The following is a 27,685-nucleotide window of genomic DNA, read 5'->3' as shown; positions in this document are numbered from 1 at the left end:
AGCTCGGAAAATATCCTCAGCAGACCACACATGCTCCCCAGTTAACCAGTGATGCCTGAACTGCACTGACAGTGTTGGTGTTAGAAACACATTACACTAACATTTGGAAATGGTATGCTTACTCTCCAATTATGGCTGAGGTTTGTGTTGGCTGAGGCCGGCAGTTGCGTGATGATTTGTTTAAAGGGGTACAGTCCTTGTGTGTGTGCATGCAAGAGAAAGAAAAAGAGAGAGACAGAGAGTATGATGTACTTGGAGCTAAAGAATGTAAAAAAGCTACAATAATCCCAAACTCTCATTCCGCTCTTCTTGTTGTAAGCTTAATACACAGGCGATCACTGAACATGAGTGGTGGACAGAAACCAGAGTCTTATTTCACAAGACAATAATTTAACATTACGTCACAGGGATGCTGAAATGGCCCAGGCTCACATTTGTGGAATGAAGGCAGAGGTATTAGTGGGTAACATTGCTGACTATGTTGCTTTAAGGCAGATTTTTTCCCCCTCTGTAACCTACCATGGATGGGCTCTTGCTTCCATTTCTAATTCTATGCAGTTTCAAAGTCTATACTAAACCTTAACATTGGGACAAGTATTCATTCATTCATTCATTCATTCATCTTAAGTAACCATTTTATTCAGGTCAGGATTGCAGAGGATCCTGAGCCTCTCCTAGGAATATTGCTTTAGAGATGGCAATATAGACTTTGGATAGGATGACAGTTCATCACAGTATACCATGCACACACCTATTCACACCATAGAATAGACTCGATATTTCACTTCCTGGTATTTTCTTGGAAGTAACCAGAGAACCTGGAGGAAGCCCATGGAGAGAACATACACAAACTGCACACAGACAGTAACCTAAGCTCAAGATTGAAACCTGTAGCTCTGCTACCTTGTAAATACAAGGGTACTTTAATATTTATAGAGCTTGTTTAGTTGGTGGAGAAGTGTCCAGATGTTTGGAAACAAATTCTGCAGTTTAGTGGGTCTTGAAAGATTGCTACCATCCAGACACAAGAGTGGAAAGAGCTTTGTAATATTAAAACTTTCTGTACCTTTTAGGGTCCACCAGCTTGTAGAGCCTCCCAGTGTGTGATGGCATGGCTAAGCTTTTGCTGGACGCCAAGATGTAGACCTCACCTGGTGAAAAGGACGATTGGGAAACCATGAGAATCTGATGAGTGCAAGGCTTGCTTCATCTACTATGTCAAGTTCTCAACCCTGTTCCTAGAGTGCCTGCATAATTTAGTGTTTTTCTTGTTCCCAACACCCTTGATCCACCTGTGATCTAGTCAAATAAAATGGTCTTCCCTCCACCATGTTCCTGTGGATCAAGGATCAAATGGATCCTTAGAATTGGGGTTTTGTGAGTTCTCTAGCTTGCAGAGCTGCATTTTGCAAGTCTCAAACATTTTGAATGAAACCTTCTCATGTCTGAGCACCAAAGAGTATCTTGCCATCCCTTGTAGACCTCCACTGCTTGGATGGCAAAAGGATAGCGCCTTGCTCTGCTTGTTCTAGGCATTTGGAGCAAGTAGTTCATGTTCCCCTGTGATAAGAGGTCAAGTGGGATTGTACAGAATGATGGAACACAGGCTTGCTGTGAGTCACTTGGAGGTTTGATTTCCAGTGAGGCCTGCAATCCAATCCCTATGTTCTGACATGGAGAAACTACATTATTGAACTTGGCACACGGTCCAGATAAATGACAGTTCAAGAGAGTACAGAGGCTGTTATCATTGGGTGTAAGGTTAAATTTGTGGTTTGGTTGGTGAAGGTAATTGCAAATGGAAACCCTAGTCACTGACAAATTGTTCTGACCTTTGAATCTTGGTCATATCGTCTGTCAGCAGAAAGAGAGAGAGAGAGGAAGTCATGTGCCAAGAAGTTAAAGTACTCTGTCATAATGGAATGTGCCATGGAAGAAAGGTATTTTGGAGTAGTAGCTGGCTTTCCGCTATGACCCCGGCAATCCCTGTTCTGCATCACTGAGATGTCTTTTTAAAATTTGACTCCTTTTTGCCACCAAGTCATCTGTATCCAACATCCTGTATCCAAGGCTTTTTATTATTTTAAAAACGAATAATCCGGACTAATGAGCAAGGTCCTGAATAATAATAATAATAATCATGATTATTATTGCATCTCAAACCCCTTACATGCTCAACAGTGATCAGAATGATTATCTAAACAGAAATTAAACTGACCTAGTTCGTCCTCTCCAAACCCCAGGATGTGGCCTACTAATGTGGAACCACATGAACTGCTACTTCCGATGCAGAATGGCTTCTCCTGCCATGGCCGGTCCTCAGCAGGCCTCTGGAGTATTCTGAGGTTTCTGAAATACCAACATGGTGCAAATTTCATCATCATGCCACTGAGAACAGATTTAACATGTGCAAAATGTGGCTTCTAAGAACAACTGGAGAAAAAGTAATTTTTAAGTAAAGTAGGCATCTTATAATATTCTCTAATGTTATATAGAATTAGTAGATGTAGAAGTTGAGAAACACAACAGTTGTGTTAGTGTTAGTGTGAAGCGTTAATGATATGTGGTTGTGAACAAATGACAATCTCAATTTCACTGAAAAAATAATCCCTTTTCCTCCATGGGTTGGGTGGAAATGTGTATACTTGGACACGCAAAACCACCGGAAAGATGTCACTTGACATCTGTAATCATACAGATGACTGTAGAGCTAACTCCCTAAACCTTGGTTACAATCACCACATAGGAAAAGGCTAAGGAGATCTGTTTTAATTGACTTATTTTTTTTTATGCAAACATGTAACACATAAAAAATTAGCATTGGACTTAATTATCTTACCCATTTTTGTCACCAAATACATAACTTCCATAGAGCCTTCTTGATTGACAGCCTCTGTAGATGAATCCACCAACAGGGAGAGCACCACCAATAGACTCCAAGTCAAAAATAGATGGTTCATTTTCTAGGAAAAAGAACCACACAAACATATCACGTTAATTATCTGAAAAGCAACAGCGTAGCAATGTTCATATATATAAAATTCTGCATACTTATATACTGTTATAGGCCATAACTCTAAAGACATAAAAGTTCTGCACTGTAATGGAAAGAAGCTGCTCAAACCTTTTGCATTCTGCTATTATATCACACTATATCATAGCAAGACTTTAACAAACACTTTTTGCCTACTTGAAAAACAAGAACGTATATGCCATATTTCCAACAATCTTTCTGAATGCCAGTGGAGGAGGGTTTTAATGACTCATGGCTTGGGAACATTAAATACAACTTTTTTTTTTTTTTTTTTTTATGTGTAGCTGACTGTGTTCCTTTTCACAAAATGGCATCATTAACATCCAGCTTGTGTGAGGGAGAGTCCGGTTTCTAACAAGAGTTTGTGTACTGTGTGTTTGAGAGAGTGTGTATAGCAACATAAGTTATAGCCACTTTGGGAATGGCCAGTATTATAATGTTGCAGTCAGCGTGTTGTAAAACTACTCAGTGCTGTTTAATGAACCTATACTTTCAGCATGGTGATGTTTTAATAGTGTAAAAGGACCTGTAATTTGCAAATTTGTAGACCTTCTTTGGGGCATGTGCTGGTGGGGAATATACTAGGATGGGGCCATATGCTAGAATGAACATTGCCCATGGGGGCAGAAATGTAGCTATCTAAGACAACTAATTTTTAGATTTGAAAGGAAATAACATTCTTCAGATCTTCTGGTACTTATTAAGCTCTCAACCATATGGGTTGTTCTGAACTGTGCCAAAGCACCATCTACATATTAATTGTGTCTGACAACGATATATCATATTCAAGAACACAAACGTGCATTCCACTGGCAACACTACATAACCCCTTCGATTTGCAAGTATTTATGTTCTTCATTTCTTCTCCACAGTTGGAGATGCCTCAAAGGCCTTGTTATCACATTCTGAAAGAATGTATTATTGTAACCTAGAAATGAGAAATTAAAGCGCTGAACTATTTTAGAAAGAGTGGTGATGGAGAGACGGTTTGATTCCTGAATAATGCTAATGTGGTTATAAAGACATGAAAACTAGTTAAGAGCTCTACTATAGACATACCATAGATAGACATACCATAATCTTTTCCTTTGCTGATCTGCAGGATCCTCCCTGTTGTTGTGTTTCTTCCTGTCGTATCAGTGCACAAGATCAGGAGGCTCCCATTGGTGTCCATGCGAAGTTTATCCACTGCACACCTAAGACAGGATGTTGATTAGGGCAGCTATTAGGCAATGGCAGGAATACAGCGTGTATTACTTATTAGAGCTGGGTGAAATATTCTGCTTATAGTAGTGTTGATATAAAACCAGTGGAATTCTGATTAACCCCAATTTCTGATTATTGAAATTTAATCAAGCAAGCAAAACTTGGATGGTGCCAAATATACAATTGTTTGGTTTTTCATTGGCACTACAATAAGGTAATATAGCTAACAATTCTAACTTAAAATCTTTTTATTTTTCATTTAAATCTGCTGTGAATAAATTTCCATTAAAAAAAAAAAATGCAAGATTTGTTCAGTTTGGCATTATTGTACTCAGTCCTCAATGTTTCTATGAATTTGAAGGCAGAACTGTAGCAGAAAGCGAAAAGTTTTTGATGATAACCTACAGATGACAAATGATTAAGCCGCCAGAACAGCTTCAGTATGCCTTGGCCTCATCTCTGGAAAATTCCTGGAGGGTTGAACATTGTTTTTTCAAAAGATTTTTCCCTCAATTAATGCTTTGATGATGGCGGTGGAGAGCGCTATCTTAACACATTGCTCCAAAATCTTCCATAGGTTTTATGTTCACTTGAAATCTGGTGAGTGTGATGGCCATAACATATAATTTACATGATTTAAATACTCATCAGTGAACCCTCATGCCATGTGGATGGGGGTGGAGTCATCCTGGAAGAGACCACGCCCATCAGAATAGAAAGGTTTCATCATAGGTTAAGGGTGATCAGTCAGAAGAACTTTGAATTGATTTACAGTGACATTTCCCTCTAAGCAGAGAAGTCAAGCCTAACCATGCCATCACAATAAATGAATGCCCCCACAGCATAACAGACCCACTGGATCCTTTAATTTGTCAGCTGTCTATAGTTACAGACTACTTTATAGTTACTTATTATTTTAGAGATTATAAAATGTAACTGTTCTCTCTGAAGCAAGTATATAGCAGTAAGATAGCAATAGTAGCCAAAGCAAACATCAGAAAGCAACCATGTCTTTAATTCAGATGGCTCTAGAGCTGTGGTCACCAACCTTGTTCCTGGAGATCTACCCTCCTGAAGACTTTTGCTCCAACCATAATCATGCCCACCTGACCATCTAATCACTGCCTTAAGAAGTTCTTGATCAACTAAAACAGGTGTGTTAAATTTTGGTTGGAGATGAAACCTGCAGAAAGGTAAGTATCTAGGAGGAGGGTTGGTGACCACTGCTCTAGAGAATAGACTATACCAAACCTCAGTAGTTCTCCATTTTATATTTATGACCTGCTCTGTACTCAAAGCTTCTGAAGCATCCTCATACTGTCACTCACCTGCCAGGATCATGCAGTCCATGGGCGAATATTTCTGGTGGTTGATTGGTGCTGTTGAAGTATGGGTTGTCCCCTGGAATGACGTAGGGAGTGGAGCATTGTTCCGAGTCGACATCCACCCTCAGAACTGATCCAGTGAAGTCACTGCAGCAGCAAATCTCTCTCTTAGTAGGTTGGCAGAATCAGAGGAACGTAGCTAATATCAAGGTCAAAGACATTCTACACTGACAGGTCACTACTCATTACTCAAATGTTGGATTCTGATCATATGGTTTTAGAGATTTATAAAATGTGAGGATTAGTGTTTTCAATGCTCTATCATATGTAAGGGTTTGCTATGTGTTACTGTGACCCTCCAGTACTAGAAGCTGATGCTCCAGCTGTACATTTTTGGTAGAATCACCTCAATCCGTCCATCTCCTCCATATCATCCAAAGTGATCATCCCATCACCCAGAAAGATATGCAAAAGCCCATCAGGTCCAAAAAGCAGCTGCCCACCCAAGTGTTTTCTGTGGAGCTCAGCAACCTCCATTAAGACTCGATAGGTCCTAGTGTCCACCTGGTTGGGGTTTTTCCTTAAGAGAAACATTGAGAACATTCAATATACTCTAAGTCTATTTCATCAAGTACCATTATCTCTCTGTGCCAAATGATCTGACTATAGTCTTTCCTCATGACAAACTTTATTTTTTCTATAAAGTTTATATAAATTCCTGAGAAATGAATTTACAATTTATGAATTTATTACCTCTTGCATATTTATTTGCAGGAACTGTACAATAGTATAAATACTAATACTGCAAAACCTTCAAACCTTTCAAAAGCTTTTAATGATTCACAGTTTCTATTTTCTTGAGTGCTGAATGAAATATATCACTCTTGATTGCAATATTGATGTGCTTAAGCTTTGAGACTAGTCATAAAATGCAATAATTAAACTAAAGTTTCCTTTCTTAACTGCTGCATGTTTTGCAATGCAGCAGAAAAGAATTCCAGTCAATGAAATTGTTTAATTATGCACTGCCATTAAATCTCTATAAAAACATCCATCACTGTCATAAAATACTTTACAACACTCTTGGCAGCCAAAAACCTGGCTTCAAAACCACACATATCCTGAAACATTTAATAACAATCATTAAACCAATTTTATTTCCCTCCTACCCCTCAAACTTGGTCAGTCTGAGATGTGAGCAGTGTGTAAGTGGCTGACTGTTACCTGGACACTGTATACTCGACCACACGAAGAATGTGGTCATGAGGGCCGATGGCCCAGCGCTCCTGGTTCGTCGTGTAGGAGACGTAGAGCTTGCCGTTTTTCTTATAATTGGGGTGGAATGCCAGGCTTAGCAAGCCCCTTTCATCTCCTCCCTGCAAGTCAGATGGGGAGCACAAAGAATCTAGAAGTTAATTATGTTCCTTTTTTAAAAGCCAGCGTAGGGCCAGGCCTAAAGCCAGGCCCCCCATGTCCCTTTCTGTCCCTCTCTTTCTTATTCTCTCCTTTTCTATCTCGCTCGCTCCATATGGGAGCCAGTTACCCCCATGCCCTCTTGCTCCAGCTCTCTTTTATTCTCGCCCCCCTTTCTCCCTCCTTGACTACTGCATTACAAACAATTATAAAACATTTGACTCCCAGCAACCCCCTTCTTTCTGGTCCTCCTTTGGGTTATGTGTGGCTCATTTTTGGGGCGAGGCCCCTCCATGATGCTTGGGCCCTCCCTGCAGCCTCCACCACACTAGTGATTTGTGTGTGTAATCTTTGGGGGGATATCCGCGAATGCAGCGGTGAGAAGCTGAAAGAATTTATTAGCTCACTGGCAGTTCATAGAGAGCACAAAAAGCCCAGGAGTCCTTCAGCCCAAGCTGTGGGCCTCCACCTCCTTATTCCATCACGACCCCCACCCAATTCCCCTCCCGCCCCCTGTTTTTTAATCCGTGCAAAATCTGAGAGGGGAGGAAAAAGGAATTGGAAAAAAATAAAAATAAACAAGGAGCAAACTGCCAACTCCCACTGTCTTGGCAACATGTTTAGAAAAGCAATGAAATTGCTTGTGTAATAGGTAAACCTTTGTTTCACCCCGGGGGCAGCTACATCAGTTGTCACAACTCTGGTGGTCTACTCATCATCGTCAGCTGTAATAAGCAGCTGTATCATTTCAATCCCTGACCAAACGATCAGGTTGTGCTTTCATCTCTCTCTCTTTCTTGCATTGTTAGGCAAATAAAAAGAATGAACAGAATGCCAGGCGTATGTGTTCAGAACGTGTGAATAACAACATTTCAGGCGAGCTTGTTTTTGAACAAGGATCGCCGAGATTTAGCGCTTTGGGATCGGACGTAACATGGGAGGAGTGTTTTCACCCCACAGTGAGCCAATACACCGTGTCCAATAAACAAATACAGCATGCCGTCATGTCAGTTATGCGGCATTCCTTTCTGATATTTCACAGGAATTGAGTAAAGAGAGGTTTTCTGTGAACTGCTTGAGTTAACTCTGTGGTTCAGCCCGCAGGATGAGCCAAAACACACAGACCATAAATTGGTCAGAGAAGCTCTGTTAGGCTGCGCTGAACTAATCCAAGTTGGACAGGCCAGTGGCACAAATGCGGACACGAGTCTGCACCATCTCTGGAATGCTTTCGAGGGGAGTGTAAAAGATCTTCAGAGACTCGAGTAATCACACTCCAGAGTCCTTTCAATTTGACCGCAAGTGTGGGAAAGCCGTGAAAGCTGACAGATAAATAATGACTTATGGTCTCATTAAGCTCGACAAGACTTTTTTTGTGTGTTTTATTTATTTATTTTTATTAAATGCCTGTTCCTGATTTGGCAGGTACAATGCAATTGAAAGAATGAATGTAAATATGTTTCCTATTACTTTGTTGAACCCCCTGATTCAAATGTAAGACTGATGTCATGACCCAAATACAAAAACAAACACGTGGAGGTCAAGTCAGGAATTCCACTGATTTTTATGATCTCCAGCCAGGGACCACTGAGTATGCAAGTGGGGCAAACCCCAATGATGATACTGTGTGGCAAGAAGGATCCACTCCTCTGGATTCAAATTAACAGCTGAAGTGTACTGAAATGAAGCCAAAATCACTCCATTGTGGTCCATTTATAATTTGAAGAGTTGGAATACCAGTGGGGGCAAGTTGTTGGCAGACTCGCACCCAGTGAACAGGTCTGCTTAATTGCAACACTGACACAAGAGTCCCCATCTTAAGCCTAGACACTCCAACCATGTATTTACAACCTCCTCAGGAATTTACAAGCTGGACATATTGTAAGATATCTTTCTTATGTAACAGCTACCATAACAGATTACACAAGTTAGTGGGAATTGAGCAGGCTATGATATCTTTCATGATTCTCTTTTTAACTCAGACTGAACTTTAAGTGCATTACACCAACACCAATTTCTTTAAAATACCTTCCTAACAGACGTTTAGCATATCTAGTGTGTGTCTGTTTTACAATATCCAGATTCAGGGAAGCAAGCAAGCAATGGCCATAAGAGCCTGCCCTTACAAGTGTTCTGCCAGTAGTGGAACCAGAGCCAGGAAGCGAGAACGGGATGTGCTACAGACACAAACTGCACAACACTCCCCCTAAATTTCATACAGTCATTGGCAGTTTTCTGGTTTTTGGTTTTCAAGGTTTTACATAGCTTAGCTTGCACATTGCTGCAGTGCACCATTTGATCCTGGTGTGCTTGGGAAATCCTACATAAAAAGCATTATCCAGGAGCTGATTGAAAGAAGAAGAAAAAAACATGCATACCTCAAAAGCTACCTGAACTCTTGATCCCCCAACTTGGGGCTTTGGATTCACACACATCTAGTGTTCCATCGCCTCCAAAACACACACACACTCATACACCTGTTATTATACATTACTGGAGCTGGAAATGGTGTACAATGGAAAATTGTATGGAAGACCGCAAATCATAATGTTTTCGGCCACACTGTTCATTCCTCAAGAGCTAAACTTTCTTCTGGAAAACAGGACAGTGCTGGGGGAAGTTAAGTCAAGTGAGATGACAGCAGTGGTCGTTTCCTGAAGTGATCTGTTAAAAAAGAGTGGGTGAGGGGGAGGAAAAAGGCCATTTGTCAAAGCTGGGGTACTTATCTCAGACAGGTCTGAGAGCCCTTCTTGCTCATCTGACTGAAAAAACCCAACAGCTGTGTGTGTAGTGTGACAGAGAGCATGACATGCCATGAACTATTTGCTTCAGCAAGAAATACTTTATTGCAGCTGGCTGCCCTCACTCTGGCAATAGAGCCATGCTCACGTTGCATACAGATGTCTTCATCTCTGCTGCCATGCACCCCGGACTAGCAGACACAACAGCGGAGCAGTCCCGTGCTTTTGCTGCTAACAATTCAACGTGCAATGAATCAATTCTAAACTCTTAATCACCATCTCCCTCACACAAATATTTTAAAAGATCAACACATGCTCCGGGTCTTTACATGTCACCATGAGGACTGGAGTTCATTTGGGCATCTGGAAAAGCTTGACTCAACGCAAACCCAAAACAAGTTAATTGGCGAAGCACCGGTGCTTAAGCGCAGTCTTGCTCTGTCAAATCCAGGCAACGTTAGCAGCTGGTTAACCTGGTAAACACTGCACAGCTGTGATGGCGTGGAGGATTAAACTGAGCAAGATCATTATCCCACAATGCACAGCTGAATAGGAATAAGTTTCAAACAGCAAACTGAGAAACTGCAAACAATTCAGATTAGCCAGTTGGCTTGGTTGTCAGCTGACAGGGTTTAATTGTCCCATTTAAGCACTGAGGGAAAGCTGAACGACATTGCAGGATGGTTTAATAATTGCAGAGAAAGAAAACACTGGTTATTGACTCTTCATATATGAAGAGGTCAAGAAGAATCATTGTGTCTAAGTTTCTTGGCAAAAGGGCAACAATGCAAACTATGTTAGTCCTAAAAAAAGGATCATTAGGAGTAATGATCATAGAGATGGAATATACATGTGTTTCTGGGCCCTTGGGGCTGGAGAGACAGCAGATACAATTTAATCAGAGAACACCCACAGCGCTTGAGGGACCTCCCTATAGTGGACGGCGCATTGTTTCTGAGTTGGTGTAATTGGCAGCGGGAGGATTGACGGTTTGAGGAAACATAGAACATTAGAATCAAAGTTGTGATAAAAACACTATCTACTTTTCCTAAGGAACCAGGGGACCTACCGCGTACACAAAGAGAGCAACATCCTGTTGATGCTTTGTGTAAACACCATCCGTTCTGTGTAGCTCTCTACGATAGCAGCCAATCTTCACTGAATAGGACTCTTGGGGACTACCAGGGCTTGAGACTCCCCTAATTTTGACGTAATGAGTATTGGATCCACAGCCAATTATGTTTAATTATGATAAGGTGCACAAGGTCTTCCTAGCGAAGCGTTCGCATGTCAAATTCACGGAAGCCCATAATCACTCTCTCTGGGGAAGCAAAAGAAGCATGCGACAGATGTAAACTTCCTGTGCAAACGTCGACTGCTTCCTCCATCTTGGGACACTTTTGCAAATAAATGCCTTTAAACAGAGTGCATTTGTAATGGGGACAGATAAACATCCGAAGTGGCACACTGCAAGGCTCCTGCTGACGTATGTGAGGATATCCTATAATCATGTGGCCACATTCTCCTATTTCTCAGAAATTAAACATATAAAGTTGTCTCTATTGGCAGGGGCATATACAATAACTTGCAAGTACATGTAACCTACAGTATCTTATGCCGTTCTGTTTTACTTCTAAAGTCTGCTGCACACTGTGCAATTTCATTTATTTATTTTTTAAACATTACTTGTCACACTATACGAGATGATCTCAATACAATCGTGGTCGAATTCTATAACAGACTGAGTGATAAAACGTGGCGTCCATGTCAGATTATATGCTGAAGATCCTCAGACCTGTGATTAAAGAAATTCACTATATTCTGTTAATGACATCAATCAATGTAATGCAGAAAGTGGGCTCGCATAAACACAAACATCCATCAAAGTGAGCGTGAGGTACTAAGGATATTTTTTCTGTTCATTAGCATGTTTTGTTTACATTTTGCCATTGCCACTACCATATGTGTAGCTGTCCAGTGGGTTTTCTATCATCCTATGCTGTCCTATTATATTGGTATAATAACCATACCTTGCTTAAAATGCTTGAAATTCAAGATCCAGGGCTGAAGGGAACAGGCAAAGAATGAGGTAGGAGGTATAATGTCTTGCCTTAGGTTTTCGTACAAACCTCGTCCGTCTCTCCACAGTTCAACCATGTGAAAATGTACTGAAAATGCATTTGCCTTATGACCTCCTGCGTTCTGGAGATCAGACTTCCCTGATAATAGGAGGACAGGCTGGATTGATCTCCAGTAGGTACTAATTGCTCTTCAGCACATACATGTCCACATCTTCCTGTCTGGAGCAAATCCATGGAGCAGAGCAATGTGTTTTCAAAGGAGCACTCCTCTACTCTCTCCCCAAACTATGCATGACCGTGCCTGACACTGAATGTGTGTGTTTACTGTTGCTCTACAGAGCATACTGGTATTGTCAGCCATGTCCTTCCTCACTGAGTCGAGGTATCTAACATCACAGAGAACCACATCATAGCAATACTGAAAAAACAAACAAACGGGTATATACAGTTCTTTTTGTGAGAAAAAAAAATGTACAGAATATATTATGTTTGCTATGATGAGTTTTCATTATTATAAAATGTTTGTTGTGATGCTTCTTGGTTTTTTCCAAACTAGGAGCCACTAGAAAGTCAAAAGTTATTGTTTGAGGGGGAAATAACCCAGATGGTCTAGCTTGTTGCAACCAAAGCTGTATACTAGAGGTACGCACAGGACTTTTTAAATCCCATTCCCACCCACTCCCAAAGGAATTCTGACCAATCCCCACCCACTTCGGCAGTTATTATTATAATATATTTTCTGGTGGCTTATTTGTTTTCTATTTGTGAAAACATAAACAAATTAGTCATTTAAACATCCATGACCCTGAACAGGCTAAACTGATGTTACTGATGATGCATGAATGAAAACAGTAAATGCATCATTCAGTGCCATGCAATAACCATATAAGAAATAATTATGTGGTTAATTAACAGGGCCTTTTTTGATTTTTGCTTGTTACCCTTTGCAACAAATTTTCTTTGGGTGGGTTTTCATGAACTATACTTATGGTTGAGGTGTCAAACTATATTGTTGGTACTGTAGAAAAACCCCATTTTTGTCTGCAACCTGATTTTTTTTGTTGTTGTCTTTTTTGCTTTTTGCCAGAATTCAGTCACAGCGACATCCGACAGGCTTTCCAAGACCCCCACACATAGTACAAACCTGGCTGAAAATCTAATGTGCTGTTTTCCAGAACCAAAAAAAAAAAAAAAAAAAAAATGGACAGTTTTACCATCCAGTGTCTCAAAGCATGTTTTACAGTGTTCCACCCACTAGCATTGATATCATCCGTAATTCTACTGTGTCTCTTACCTTGATCCCAGTTTGCACTAGTTTGTGGATGTCCAGGTATGGCTCTTTAAGAAGCTCCATATCATGAGTGAGGATGCGGACAAAGCCTTCCTTCTCCACGATGAAAAGGCGCTGCGATCCATCCCCACAATGCTCCACGGCCATGGGCTGACGTAGCCCGCTCAAGATCTCCTGAGCACAGTAGCAGTTGTGCTTATGCTTCCTGCTGAAGACAGCGGCTCGGTCAGATCATTTAAATGCCTTATAACATTGTTTAACAATTTATTATTTAGTCAGCGAGAAATAGTTTAATCCATGCTATAATGCTGCTATAATACTGACTGCTATAGAATATGAGCAGATTTACTGTAGAAATAGAAGCTCACTGCAGGTGAAGGAACTCCCAAGGTGTGAAAGATGTGTTCCATTAACCAGACATCAGATCTGATGTGGTTAAAAAACTAAGACTTATAACATATAAGTCTTATAACAGAGTACTGTAGAATGCTGGAATCTGATTGGTCAGTAGGTGTTGATTCATTTTCTTAACGTTTAATTAATGTTCTGGTTACAAGATATGGGTTTTTATATAAGACTTATAACAGAGTACTGTAGAATGCTGGAATGTGATTGGTCAGTAGGTGTTGATTCATTTTCTTAATGTTTAATTAATGTTCTGGTTACAAGATGCAGGTTTATATGAACATACTCGTTCTACTATGTTATCGTTTCTATAGTGACTTGTAGGGAGGATGCACCACATAATCTATAGCTAATAATAAACCGTTTATTTTACATTTATGGAAGGCGTCTCAGCAAAGTCAGTGTCAGAAAAGTCTTCAGGACAGGACATTTTGTGTTTTCTGGTTTCTCTGTAACATGACAAGCTGCATTTTTTGCCTTACTGACTTCAAGAGAGAGGCTGGTGAAGAAATGACTGGTTAAAGGTGATAAACTGCAAGTGATGGCAGGATCTAATGTGTTTTGCGGACGATCTGCAACATTAAAAATAACTATAAATGGACAGAAATGATCGCATTCATTAACAAATAAAAGTCTGTAATGATTGGATGTAGTATAAGAAGTATAAAACACTATAGGATATGCTGTTATAGAGGCATAATCAACTTGGGTATCACAGCGGCGATCATTTTCCTATAACAGCACACCCCCAAGTGTGTCAGTAACATGGATGCTAGTATTTGCCCTACTTTTAGGAATGCCCAAGGAGATGAATCTGATACTGACATTTTGATTCATTACGTTCATAACACTGATAAATATCATGCAAATATGGATATTTTATTTACTTATATTTTACATTAGTGCACATGCCTAAAGTGTTTACTCATTGCTCCGGCCTCAAGAACTGAACAAATGAAAGATATTTTGGCAAAAAATCAGAGATGGATTAAAGTGTTCTGAAGCAAATGTAAACTAAACTGATGTATCCCATATCAGAACCCTGAGGTTCAAACTCAACATGTGAGCGAACATTTGAGGTCTTTAGGCTAAACCATTTTTCAAAACACAAACCTTGTTTCTGGTACTCCTCTGATTCTATCAGCTGAGATTGCTGCTTTTAGAGACGAGCCCTCACCATGTCTTTTCACATAAGCTTCAAAGCCCACTGGTCCAGATCAGAGCAAGAGCAGTATAAGCACTTTCTTTGTGCCCTTAAAGCTGGCTAAACCAGCACTAGACAAACAAATGTGGCTCGACCATGGGAAGGAGGGGGCATCGAGCCAGGCCGAAAGCACAAGCGGGAATCTTTTTACATGTAGGCTCATTCATGCATGTTGGGATATTAGTGACCTCTGCTCTTATCTGGCAAAAGCAGACGAGATGAGCTGATAAGGGTTGGTATTCATCATCTGATGAATACAAATTTTCTAAATCATCAGTGTGGAATAAACTCTGAACCGATGCTGCAGAGCAGAAATGTTTAGAACATGTTCTAATCTATGAATGTCCAGGATTGGTCTCGTTTAAAGAAAACAAAACGAAATAAATAGCCGAAATCTGAACGTACTTTGATACATACCTGTTGATCGCTTCTATTCTTTCATCTCCCAAGTAGTTGGAGTCCTGCCCATGCAGTAGCTTTCGGTGGAAATCGGGAAAGCACAGGCCCCCATTCCGTCTCCCGTAGTATTGGCAGAACTCGTCTACATCGGCTTGGAACAGCTCTGCCAAACACAGACAGACAACTGCGCTCAGCCCGAAACAGACACCACGCCAGTCTTAGAGGATGATGTCATCGCCTCCAAGACCAGCAGAATCCCCTGTAGTTAAAGCTGTTCCCAAGGCAAGCTCACACAGTTCGAGACGTCTCACCACAGGCTCAAGCTAAATCCCATCTGTGGTTATGGTGCACTGGTTGGACACTGTGAGATGCTAGCGTTAACATTTATAAATCTCACTGTAATATTTGTTTCATAAACCTATAATCCACAACATTGGCTGAGTCCATGATAGGTGTGCCATTCGTGTGCCACTGATATTACATTTACAAATATGTATGGAACGTAAAGGTTAAAAGACCTGTCTTACCTGTCTTAGACAACTATAGTTACAATTTACCTTGAAAAGTAATCAATATAACGCTTCAGAAAATCATATAATATCTCATAAAATGAACATTTTAGTTCTACAACGTTGACTGCTACATGAACACGTTCAGCCCAAGAAATATTTGAAATATTCCACAAAATTCCACATATTCAACAGGATGTAACAGGAGGTGGAAACTTCAGAATTTCTTAACGATCATGGGAAGAAGAAAAATAAGTTCTCTCATTCTTTCTTCTCTATTTTCAGGCATAGTGCTATTGACTCACAAGCACATGTTGAAAGTACAACCAGGTCAGCTAAATTATAAATCGAAAGTAAATTATTATTCATTAAAAATAACGGCTAGTTAACCCCATTATGTGTCTTTGCTAATTATTATTAGCAAATATTAAGTATTATGCAAAAGAACTGTTACTTTCAACCCTGTTTCTCATGTAAGAGACAAAGGGCAGCTGTCTCCAGGAAAGAAAACATGTAAAAATGTTATTTTAACATTTTGGAATGATTACATGTTTGTTTTCTTAGATCCAGTGTTCAAAACTCATAAAAATAAAGTTTAGAGTTACAAAGGCTTAATGACACCACAATCTTGGAATCTCCCAACTGTCAGCACACACAGCAGAGAGATATTGCACACCTCTTTTAGACACATGTGGAAGGTTTAAACACAGCGTTAAATATGCCAAACTCAAACTTGTCAAAGATTCACTCTGAGGCACATTTCTCATCTGGAACGTGTCAGTCAAATTCAAATAAATGATGAATGTACACCCAAATTTGATTGATTGTGCATCTCAGATTCGATTTGCGTGCTTGCTATCGGGGGAAACATGCTGATTTATTTCTCTATTAACAGCCAACATAAATCTCTCAGGATGTGAAAAGCCAACAACACGGAGAACTTGTGAAAAAGTGGGAATGAAAAAACCTAACCTAAACATGGCCTACACTGTAAGACTTTACGGTGAAGTTTGTAAGAATGCAGGTTGTTAAAAGCTCCACAGTGACCTACAAACAAGCGGGCTGGTGATTTCCTCTTAACTAAACCCTCACGGAGATGAGTGTCTGCTTGGGAGGGCAGAGCAAATACACCAGTGATCGAAACACAAACACACTTCCCTCCTTACTTTCATCTTTGCCAAGCCCCTTTGCAACGCCTGAGGAGTATGTGTTTGTGTGTGTGTGTGTGTGTGTGTGTGTGTGTGTGTGTTGGTGCTGGGGGTGACCACACGAACAACTGAGGTGATAGGATATCCCTAAACATCTAAACACAACAAGGAGATCAAAGACACACGCACATACACACTCAGCCATGCCACCCACGCACAATTGGTTATCTCAGGCCTGCTAGTGCTAGTGTTGAGTCATAGCGGTGTGAGGGAGCGAGGCAAAGCAGTAAATGCCTTTATGGGGATACTACCTAGTCTGGAACTGGACTGGGGTGTCTCTGGTGCTGAAGGATAGATAAGAAGCCCGTAAAAGCTACCGTTTGTAGAAAAGGGCACCTCTGTGGAGTCTCAGAATGTAGATAAGTGCTAATTAATAACCTTTCCTTGAAGTGTTTGAGGTTGTTAATGACATCAATACAAGCAAACACACAGATTCTTGAGTTTAAATTATTGAGTTTAACAAACTCGTGAGTTTAAATCCCAGCATTGCCTCCTCAGTTGTATCCTGTCTTGATTCTAAGTCGCTTTGGATAAAAAGCGTCAGCCAAGTGTATGAATTGTAGATATGTGAAAACAAATATGGCCAGTTGTCCAAAAGGATTGACCGGTTGATTACTACTGCTGTTACCATTAAAATACATCATCAATATCATGACATAAAGTCAATACATATGAGACAACAGATTGTTTTATGGAGAGAAAAGTTAAAGACATATGGCCTTTAACATCTCCTCAGCTCTGTCCAACATTTATGGTAACTGGGCAAAGTTGGATAAGGATCCAGTAGACATTACACAATCCAGACTTCCAGTCTTTTTTTTTCTTCTTAGTTTGGTGTCAGAGTGAGTTAACTCATTAGCAACCTCAAGTAAATCAAGGTGCTTAACCAGTGACCAGGGCCACTAACGACTTAATTAGTTTAGCAGGAAAATTGCTACTTTTATTGATACTACGGTGCAGTAATTGGTAGTGAAGCTAGTATACAGTCATGGTATTTAGCACATTAGCAATGTAGTTCCATAATTCACCTTATACCACAGTCAGTTTAAATTCTCAATGGGGTGATTAATGGTTTTTATAACAGCCGCTCTGACAATAGGTCTGGCTGCAAGGTTGCATTCTTTGTAATACGTTACTTTACAATTCACACAGGGATGAAAAATATATATATTTTAAAATTTTTGGATAGAAAGTTTTCTGAGAGGAAATCTCTCTCGTTAAAATGACAAACTGAAATTTATTTTTGTCTCATTAACTTAATGAACAGGAATGAACTTGTTTTGTCAAGACAATTAAATGCAACTATAAATGAATGAAAAAGACGATATTCGTTAACAATTAAAAAATTGGAATCGTTGGCACATAGCGGTCTTAGAAAAGAAAGAAAACACTACAAGATGTGCTGTTATTGGAAAACAATCAACTTTATAGCTATTTGGGAACATTCCACAACACTGAATGTAACTGTAAATGGACAAAAAAAAAATACAATGTGTTGTTCTTTAGAGAATAATAAAATGGTATAAGAGGAATAAAACACTTGCTGTTATTGGAAAAGAATCAACTTCTCGTCGAGCGATATCACATCATCCCATCGTTGATTATTTTCCTATGACACCATGCCCTGAAGTTTATTTCTTACAGACTCAAGCTGATCATAGTGAAGTAATAAAGTATAAATAACAACTGCGCCTTCGACACTGCTCTGACCTTTACGATACTACTATATAGCTCAGAGAAGGAGAGTTTTCCTTTTCTTTCAGTCTTCTATAAGAAACTGCAGAATCCTTTCTGGGGGGAAAAGGCCCAGAATATAGAAGTGTTCACTCGAAAATAAATTATATGTACATGATAAAAAAAACTGTTCTAATTTGGGCCATTTATGGTTAACAACTTCCCTAAACATATGCCAAAATTACTATGTGGCCACACACTGTCTGTGCGTCCACACAGTACGGCCTAGTTTTATTGTACTGCCCTGAGAGCGAGACTCTGTCCACATTGCCGCTTCTATGGTTATACTTCCATCTGGTTATCTTCCAGAGCAACCTGGGTGGCCACCCAAAGTACTTGACATCTTGATGCACTTCAGCAGTTTTACATATACACAACCTTTGTAGAAAAATAAATGTGTCATTCGTCACCACATATGCTGATTTTGAAAGCGAGGGAGAGGGGAGGAGGGAAGAGGAGGAGCACTGAGGTTTGTGGACTTCTGTTCTCTAGTCTTTACTGCTTTCAGATTGTCTTACCATAACAGTTTTGCATCGATCGTTTTCAGTATGTTTGACCGACAATATGTTTAGGATGACTGATTTATTTGTGTATGTGTGTATAAGTGTGTATGTGTGTGGCCTGCTTGCATATCTGCCCCTGTCTAATCTACATACCATCCCGTATGGTGGAATGCACCAAGCAGTGACAGTTGCGGCCCTGCACAGTGACACACCCAGGCAACCACAGGAAGTTTGTTCCTAATGCCATTCATACTACGCCGAAAACATAAACCCTGCAATAGCTGATTGACGTTTAACTATTGCGATTTTCTTATTTCTGCTGGGCAGCAAGCCCGCACTGTTTAGACTTTCTCGAATGCACCACCAAGATAAACAAACCACTGAAGCGGATGGCTGTCGTAAAACAGCTGGTATTTTCCGCCGCATCGTGCAGTAGGGCAAGGTGTCAGGGTCAGTCATGTCTAGACCTTAGTCATACACGTGCACCCGGGCTCCACTGACGTAAACGCAGCCGCTTGCCAGGAATACAAAAAAGAAACTCATCATTAAACCATTCAATCACATCTATTCATTCTAGATCGTCTGACTTTGTTTGAGGTATGTGTGTGTGTGTGTGTGTGTGTGTGTGTGTCCACTCATGGGTGCTGAGGTGTGTCTGACAGCTGCGACTTGACAGCGTGTGAGAACACCACTTGGTCCATGACTGCTTACACTAAAGAGATATGACTTGAACGATTATGGTCGAAGTCCGCTGTGCGAACACTGAAGATTTACACATGCTAGATTTATATGTTGTGTAACTTAAAAAATGTGAATTTAATCTGCTTTTTTTTTTTTTTTTTTTTTTTCTGGTTTGTGGCAAGCATGAGATTTGCATGTGTGCTCATGCATATTCAACAAAATTATCCAAGACAAACTAAAACAACAACAACAACAAAAAAACAGTACCGTGAAATCCAAGACGATTCTGCCGTATTTCAGATTCTACCAAAAAGCAGTAATATTTAGACATTCACATAATCCTTTCAGTGGAAGCTCAGAACGGCAGTGCTCGAGCAGCTTAGAGAACCATTCTAAAGCATCATGTGGGATGGCATTGTGTGGCGAAAAAGACAAGCAGTATGTCCTGAACGCCGGGGCTATTCAGTCAGCTTGTTAGGGTTTGGCAGGAGCCTCCAGCACCATATTTATGTGTGTGACCCATAAACAGTGGCCGCTGCTGTGGGATAAGGCAATACCTTTCGCGCAGTGTCTTTGCGTAGCATCTGTGGAATGATAATCCTTGTATTCTAACCTTTACTGGGATTTTATTCAAACATTTGGAAAGGGTTTGGCTCTGACGTCTTTCCCTTTGGCTTTAGGCTAAGCATGCATGCTGTAAACGTGCATGTGCTCACTGAGTATCGGAGCTTAGGAGCTGTATTATACAGTGAAAAAACCTTTCGAATAAACACGGAATTGGAGCCGTTTGTGTTACAACATTTGGTTCGTTTTTGGTTAGGGAACAAATTGGAGTGCAGTACAATTCCACACTGCCATTTAAGGTTTGCAAACATTGCGTGATGGTCTTATAAACAGCTCTGAAGCATCAAATATGGTTTACTTTGAAGTGTTTTTGTGCCAGATTGTGTTACCTGGTACATGTCCCCTACAGGTATAGTAGAACTCTTGGCAGTAGTCGAGGCAAAGACGTGGCAGGTCTGGTTCACGGTGTCGTGCCGACTCTTGTTCAGATAAGTGGAAGAGCATCTGGGCATTTGGTGAGCAGCGGGCACACTTGATCTCCTCCAGCAGTCTGGAACACTCCGTGTTATTGGTGGAAAAGATCTGAGGAGATCAGGCAACCAGTATTACAGCAACATTTTAGAATTCTCATAACATTATTGCTATAAAAGCTGAACACTTGTGTTTGACTTGATACTATGGCTTTGAGGCTTTTTGGTGATTGGATTTCAGGTGAGTCTGATTGGGGTGAGTCCTGCTGGCTTTGGGGTGAGTTTACCTGGCTTTTTGGAGCCTTAGTGGTTTTTGGGTGATTCCAATTAGCTTTACATTGTGTCCCATGGACAGTGGGAGTGAGTCTTGTTGGCATCAGAGTCTCATTAGAGTCTGGTTGGCATTGGGATGAGGCTCTGGCTTTTGAGTCTCATTGGCATTGAGATGAATCTCACTGGCTTTTGGGTGATTCTGGATAATTTTGCATTAGTTTCTCATTAGAGTCTGGTTGGCATTGGAATGAGGCTCTGGCTTTTGAGTCTCGCTGGCTTTTGAGTGAGTCTGTTCGGAACTGGAATATACCTCATTGTTTTTTGAATCTTGCTCGCTTTTGCGGGGTGAGTCTGATTGGCATTGGGAAGAGCCTGATTAGAGCATGATTGGCATTGTGTTGAGTCACACTGGCTTTTCTCATTGGCTTTGGGATGAGTCTGAGTGGCATTAGGATGAGTTTTCATTGGGTTTTAAGACTTGCTGGATTTGAGGTGAATCTGATTGTCTAAGTGCTCAGTACAAGTGCTTCACATCAGAATAAACCAACTATTTGATTTACATTTTTAGAATACATGGTTTTATATTCACAAACATTCCAGGGCCACTTGATGAAGCTGATCCACTATAAAGATTTGTTTGTACTGTAGACCGTGACAAACAGTTCAATTTAAATCAGTTCAATCTAAAATTGCACATCACTTGCTGGCTGCATGCCATGCTAAAAAAACCAAACACAGTAAGGCGAAGTGGATAAAAAAAAACAAACAAAAAAAACACACCAGTGCCATCCTAAACGTTCTTTTAAGTCAGCAAACAAATGCAAACAAATAGATTGGGGCCGAGAAAATTAGCGGGCTTATTTACGTAACAAATTAGCTGTAATAAAACAACAGTGTAATGGGCCTCCCCTCCACAGGCGCGCGCCTGTGGCCCAGCAGCAGCCGCCTGGTACCACTCGCCTACTCTGTGTGAGGTCTGTGTGTAAACACCAATTTAGAGATAGACAGGCACATCATTCCACCGCTGGGATCAACAAATTAGCAGTCTGTCCAAGTCAATTAAAGTTGTGGCCTGCCCCCAGCCTCTTAAACAGGAACCTACAGCCACAAAAGTTGGGGTTTTAACTTTATAATTAAGTCTATAATTAAGCCAAATGAGCACTGAAAGACATTTGAGTGGTCGGTGGTTACACAAGTAAGAGGATACTAGGATGAAACTGACTTAAAATCCTGCTGAAAATACAATTCTAAGGGTGCACTGAAGCAATTCTATGTAGATCATATGCCAGAAAATGAAGTTAAAACCATTCAGATTCTCCAACATAGAATAGGTATATTGCCTGTGACATAATGGCAAACATCTCAAGCTTCTCTCCTGTCTCAGTTTGGTGCTTCTGGTTGGTTCCCCAATGCAGTGAGTACCCGTTCTCCTGCTCTAAATTGCCCATTGATTTAGTGAGCCGTGGACTGGCACATGGTCCACGGAGAGGAGCATTTGTGCGCTCTCAAGCATGCCCAGCGCCCATATGCTGTTGGGATAGGCTCCAGTGATGCCATCACCCGTACCAAAAACAAGAGCACCTTTGTTTGTTGGGGTAGGGAAAAAAAAACATATATGTGCTCTAAAATTTGAAAGCATTTCCTAAAGAGGGGTAAAAAAAAAAAAAAAAAAAAAACCATCAGTGAAAGTCATGCAGATTTCAGTCTTTTTAAGTCAGGCGTCATTCCTGTCAAGTTCCTTCATGAATATATTGCTTCCATTACTTAACAAGAAAGAAGGCCAAGTTATACAACAAGGTTAACATTAATAGCAATGTTATAAATGACCCATTAAACAAACACTAAACCTGGAATAAACTTCTTTCAAACCTTCCATTGATCCCTTTGCACTTTAAAAAGTTCTGTTCAGCGCATATCCTATGAGCTGATTTCCGAAATAAATGTTGCGTAGGGCTTGTTTTATCGTTGCCAGCATCAGTTTAAAAAAAAATAAATAAATTTTCAATCAGGAATCACCAAGATCGACCAGAGTGATATTGCAGCTGCTGGGGTTACTTATTAAGATCTGCACAATTCCCTTTGTCAGTGAGATTACCAGAACAAACATATAAACACACAAAGACACACTTGAAAACAATTGCTTGTCATTCACCCTTACACAATGGAGGCCGCTGAAGTCCCACAAGGCCACATGGTAAGAGGCAACCAATAGGCCAAGGAGTCACATTACGTCATGTATATAGCTGGGAGTGTGTACAAGTGGAGGTTTTACAAAAACAGCACCAGACAAGATGCGCAGATATGATCGGAGTCTGTTGCTGCGAAATTACATTAACCTAACAATTTTCTATGACTTTCTGGTTCTCTAAAGGAGCCGGCTCAGCTCTGGTGGGTGTTTAAGGGCTTAAGCCAAACACTTTTGGTCCCTCGGGGGAATAGGTGTAAGTTTGTGAGGGGGGTGGGGGAGCAGGGCAAACGCTCTCCCCACGGCATTAACACTTGGCCAGGGCCGCGCACTCGGGAGAGTGATGTTCTCCAGGTCCAGCCATTAGTGAAACTAACAAACACAATGGTGTTGTTGTTATTCTTTTGCCATCGGCTCAAAAGGCTCCGTGTGTGGGCAGTGTAGCGGGGAGGAGGAGATGTCCACTCCCTGTTTTTGTTCCATTCAGAACCACTCTTATTTGCATGACTTGAGCAAATGAAATGATGCAATATGGCTTTTTTTCCACCAGAGTGTAATGCCACCCAGCCACATGGGTTGCTCGACCGAGGCCTTTTACATGAGAAAAGGGGCAGGTTTCTCTCTCTCTCTCTCTCTCTCTCTCTTCTGTGAATTCGCTATAGAATCACAAAAGTTGTTTTTTTTTATTTGTTCCATCATTGAATTTAAGCATGGAGCCAATGGGACCCAGTTTGCTCATGCAAAAGAACTGGCAATTAGAAATGTAAATCTGCATTAAAATAGAAACCTGTTCTGGAAACATCAGGTGTTTAGACAGGATTTGTTCAGGTGTTAGTTAGTGAATAACGCAAGTCAGGGAAGAATGACTGAATATTTATAAAACAGGACAAGACTGAGACGTGGACATTGAGCACATCCATGAAATAATGCAGAACCACACATCACAAACATGTCTAAAACAACGGATGAAACCAGCATGAACCTGCGATTAAGTTTATTTATTTATTTTTTAATATTCCTATGAGCCTCACAGAACTATCATTAATAGTGATAATAGTAAAAAACGCCTTATTTTATTTATTTATTTATTTTGGGGGGTGAGATTGAAATAAAGTGAGATTTTTAGACTCACCATTTACATGACTTTCAATCTGTTACAAAGGTTACGAGTTAGCGTTTGACTCGGTTTTTAAATATATATGAGCACACATAATGATCGAATCAAATCTAAAGCTTTGCAGAATGCTTTCAGTTTGATGAGTCACCTGTACACCATTCAGCCTTTAAAAATAGACTGCATGTTACACTGAAATGTTACAAAGCTTAGGGTTTGGGTTACAGGTAAAGGTTAGAGGTTAATCCATATCTATTCTTATGACTTTTAAATGAGATGTATGCGCAAAGATGATTACGCAGTGGCAAGCAGAGATGGAAATGCATCCAAAAAGCGCACAAACAACACACACACACACACACACACACACACACACACCACGAGCTCATTTTATGCTTGTAAGACATCATGAAGATGAACTAGGTGAAACAACGCGCCGTCCATGTATATGAGTGCTTTAACACACCTGATTCATGACCAGGTGTGTGAGAGCAGGAGTACACTTTGGACAGCACGAGGATGACAGGAGCGTAAAACAAGCATGTGCGCGTGAGTGGGTTACCGTGGGGTCTGTCCGGTGCGGGACTCTGCGGCTCGGGCAGCACGAGGCGCGTGGGTAGAGCGCGGAACAGACGTCTCCAGCGCCGCCGGCTACTTTGCGCTCCTTCTTCTTCAGGCGTCTCGGCAGACTTCCGTCGTAGCATCTCCGCCTCCGCGGACTCAGCTCGCCCTTGTCGCCCCACTTGGCGTCCGCGCACTCCCACAGGTCGGCGGCGGCGATCACCAACACGAGCACGAACTTCAGATGCCTCATTGCAGAGAAATAAATATATAACGGCTCTAAGAGAGTTGCTCAGCTGCTCCGGACTTACAAGAAAAGTTTTATTTTCCCCTAAATAATTTATTCAGTCCTCTATTGATTTATGATTATAAATGCATAAAGTAACTTCGCATCAAATATCAAGTGTATATCAAGAGGGGTGGGGGGGAAGGGGGAATCACCCAGCAACTTCACGGTAATAAATTAGTCTACAAGTGCAGTTTAGGCTCGCCCGACACGTGAAAAACGTGTTCTTTCATAATGTAACGCGATTAAAAATAAGTATATTCATCCGGACAAATAATCTCAGCCGGTTTCCTCGCGCGTAAAAGTTAAATCCCGTTAAAGTAGTGCGTAAAAAAAAAAAAAAAGAAGCACCAAGTTTAGTCGTGTGTGTGTGTGTATGTGTGTGTGTGTGTGTGTTCCTCTCTCTCTCTCTCTCTCTCTCACTCTCCCGCGATGCCTTCCGCGCGCTCACGTGCTTGTCCCGTTCCGTCTCCGTCTTCTTTTTAACCAGCGCGCGAGAAGCGAGCCGGATGACGTGCGTCGACGAGAACGCGCAATAGGCGAACGCGCAGTGTGCTACCTGTTGGGACGGGTCGGTCTGATTGCTCCGTGTCGCAATCCGGCACACTGTTACTGTTATCCCCTTCTCTAACACACCCATTTAACACCCCCCCCCCTCAATCCCCCCACCCCCCCACCTCCAAGCAAGGGCTTAGTGTAAAATGAACGGGTTGGAGTGTGTAAGTGTGTTTTAGGGTGTGTTAGAGCAGTGTTTCCTCATCCAGATCCTTAAGTTCCACACGCACTGCACATTTTAAGGGGTTTTTAGTGTGTTAAAATAAAGTCACAGAGAGGTTAGTGTGAAATGTATAAGCATGTTTCGCAAGCCTGGTCCTGGAGTCCTAATTCTACACTTTAAATTTTATTATCTTCCTTGTTTAAAAAAACAACAACAAACAAACAAACAAAAAAAAAAACAACAACAACTTTTTAATGAGATGATGAGTTAAATCAGGACAGACCAGGATGGGGGAATGACAGACTGCACTGTCTGCATTGGACTAAACTGTACCTTTCTTTATGCTGGGGTGGTATCCTTAAGGGTTAGGGTCTTTTGTAACTTTATTTTTATATAGCGCATTTACAGCAACTTCTCAAGGCACTTTACAGAATAAGAAATGTACCTTTCAAGCTTTACTCAAGAAGGTAAATACGATCCGATTATGTACCTTGAATACATTTACAGTTATGGCATTTGGCAGATAGTCATCTTATTTATACGACGGAGCAGTTGAGAGTTAAGGATCTCGCTCAAGGACCCAACTGTGGCAGCTTGTCGGTGCTGGGATGTGAACTCATGACCTTCTGATCAGAAGTCCAACGTCTTATGTTTTTAAAGGTATATTATATTCACATTTCCAGCTGAGATACATATTAAAGGTGCAAAAGAAACAGAATGTTTTTTTTTTTCCATTTTAAAATCGTTTCCAGTTAAAAACCCCAATCCTATATGATAAAGCTGTACAGTTACAAAAATTTAGAAAATAACAATTATCCATATTACAGAATATGACTAACCTACCACAACATGTTAAAACAAAACTGCTATATATACATGTTTAAGTCTTTTTAGGTTTAACAAAGTAAAATAAGCATGACAAGTATTGCTCTTTGGATTAATACTACAAAGCAAGTCATGTGTAATAATCACCAAAAGAAAATAATAACAACAACAATAAGAATAATAAATGAAAGAATACAAAAAGAAGAGAAGAAACAATTGAGGTATGTGGATAAACTGCTTCAGTGAATACTTCCCTAATGAAAAAGACAGGCAGTCTCTGAAACTGCTTTTCTAATGCGCATTTTATTGACAAATAATGTTTTAATTAAATCACAAAACGCCCTGAGGGGGAAAAAAAAATAATGTTTTGATACAAGTTTTGTAGTTTTATGGCGTAATAGACAGTTGTGCTTATTGCAAACTCAGTGAAATATTTTCTTGCTGATTTACACGTTGGAACCAGGCCTACATCTAGCATACCCAGGGGAATGAGATAATGGAATCTCCCCTTTAACTTTTGTTGGTCATTAAATGCAAACAAACTCTTTCCAGGGCTAATCAGGAGGCCACAGTGGGACGGTCTACGTTGATTAAAACATGCTACGCTATTACACAAGTGGGGATGTTAGAATGCCTGGTATTTCTGTTCTTCAGAAGCCTCCTGATAAGACAGAGCCAAATGCAGGACAAGTTCTCTTTTCTTCTCGTCTTCAGAGAGATCTCCAGATTGCCAATCCATGAGGGAATGTCCGTGGCAATAAAGAGAGAGAGAGAGAGAGAGAGAGAGAAATCAGCTCTATTGCCACACCTGCACTTCCTTGGGGGTCTAACCATGACCAGAGCTCTGCTTGCTTATCATCATTATAGATCAGGAGCTGCAGGAATCCACGCTGATTGTGAAATGGTGGACAGTTATGGAAATGCTTCCGAGCTCCAAATAGGCGTCATTTGGGAA

The 27,685-nt window shown here is 40.7% G+C and overlaps 1 protein-coding gene across 3 annotated transcripts in view; it reads right to left on the bottom strand.

Moving 5' to 3' along the window:
* Positions 1 to 25,847, bottom strand: part of hhip (hedgehog interacting protein) — a 34,318-nt gene extending 8,471 nt beyond the window's left edge. The window contains exons 1-11 of one of the 3 annotated variants that reach the window (XM_053622073.1): positions 24,903 to 25,847; positions 20,688 to 20,880; positions 15,106 to 15,262; positions 13,095 to 13,296; positions 6,790 to 6,941; positions 5,972 to 6,145; positions 5,569 to 5,712; positions 4,109 to 4,230; positions 2,840 to 2,963; positions 2,219 to 2,349; positions 1,067 to 1,151 (exon numbers count right to left, since the gene is read on the bottom strand). In XM_053622073.1, coding sequence (XP_053478048.1) covers positions 1,067 to 1,151; positions 2,219 to 2,349; positions 2,840 to 2,963; positions 4,109 to 4,230; positions 5,569 to 5,712; positions 5,972 to 6,145; positions 6,790 to 6,941; positions 13,095 to 13,296; positions 15,106 to 15,262; positions 20,688 to 20,880; positions 24,903 to 25,154 — 1,736 coding nt within the window. In that variant the 5' untranslated portion in view covers positions 25,155 to 25,847. Of the gene's footprint in view, positions 1 to 1,066; positions 1,152 to 2,218; positions 2,350 to 2,839; positions 2,964 to 4,108; positions 4,231 to 5,568; positions 5,713 to 5,971; positions 6,146 to 6,789; positions 6,942 to 13,094; positions 13,300 to 15,105; positions 15,263 to 20,687; positions 20,881 to 24,902 lie in introns of all 3 variants that reach the window. The other 2 variants (XM_053622074.1, XM_053622075.1) reach the window with 2 other exon arrangements.
* Positions 25,848 to 27,685: the final 1,838 nt, after the last annotated feature.

This window comes from Ictalurus furcatus, chromosome 3 (genome assembly GCF_023375685.1).
Source record: "Ictalurus furcatus strain D&B chromosome 3, Billie_1.0, whole genome shotgun sequence".
Taxonomy (NCBI): Eukaryota; Metazoa; Chordata; class Actinopteri; order Siluriformes; family Ictaluridae; genus Ictalurus; species Ictalurus furcatus.
The sequence above is the reverse complement of the archived record's forward strand: the minus strand, read 5'-3'. Positions and strand labels throughout refer to the sequence as shown.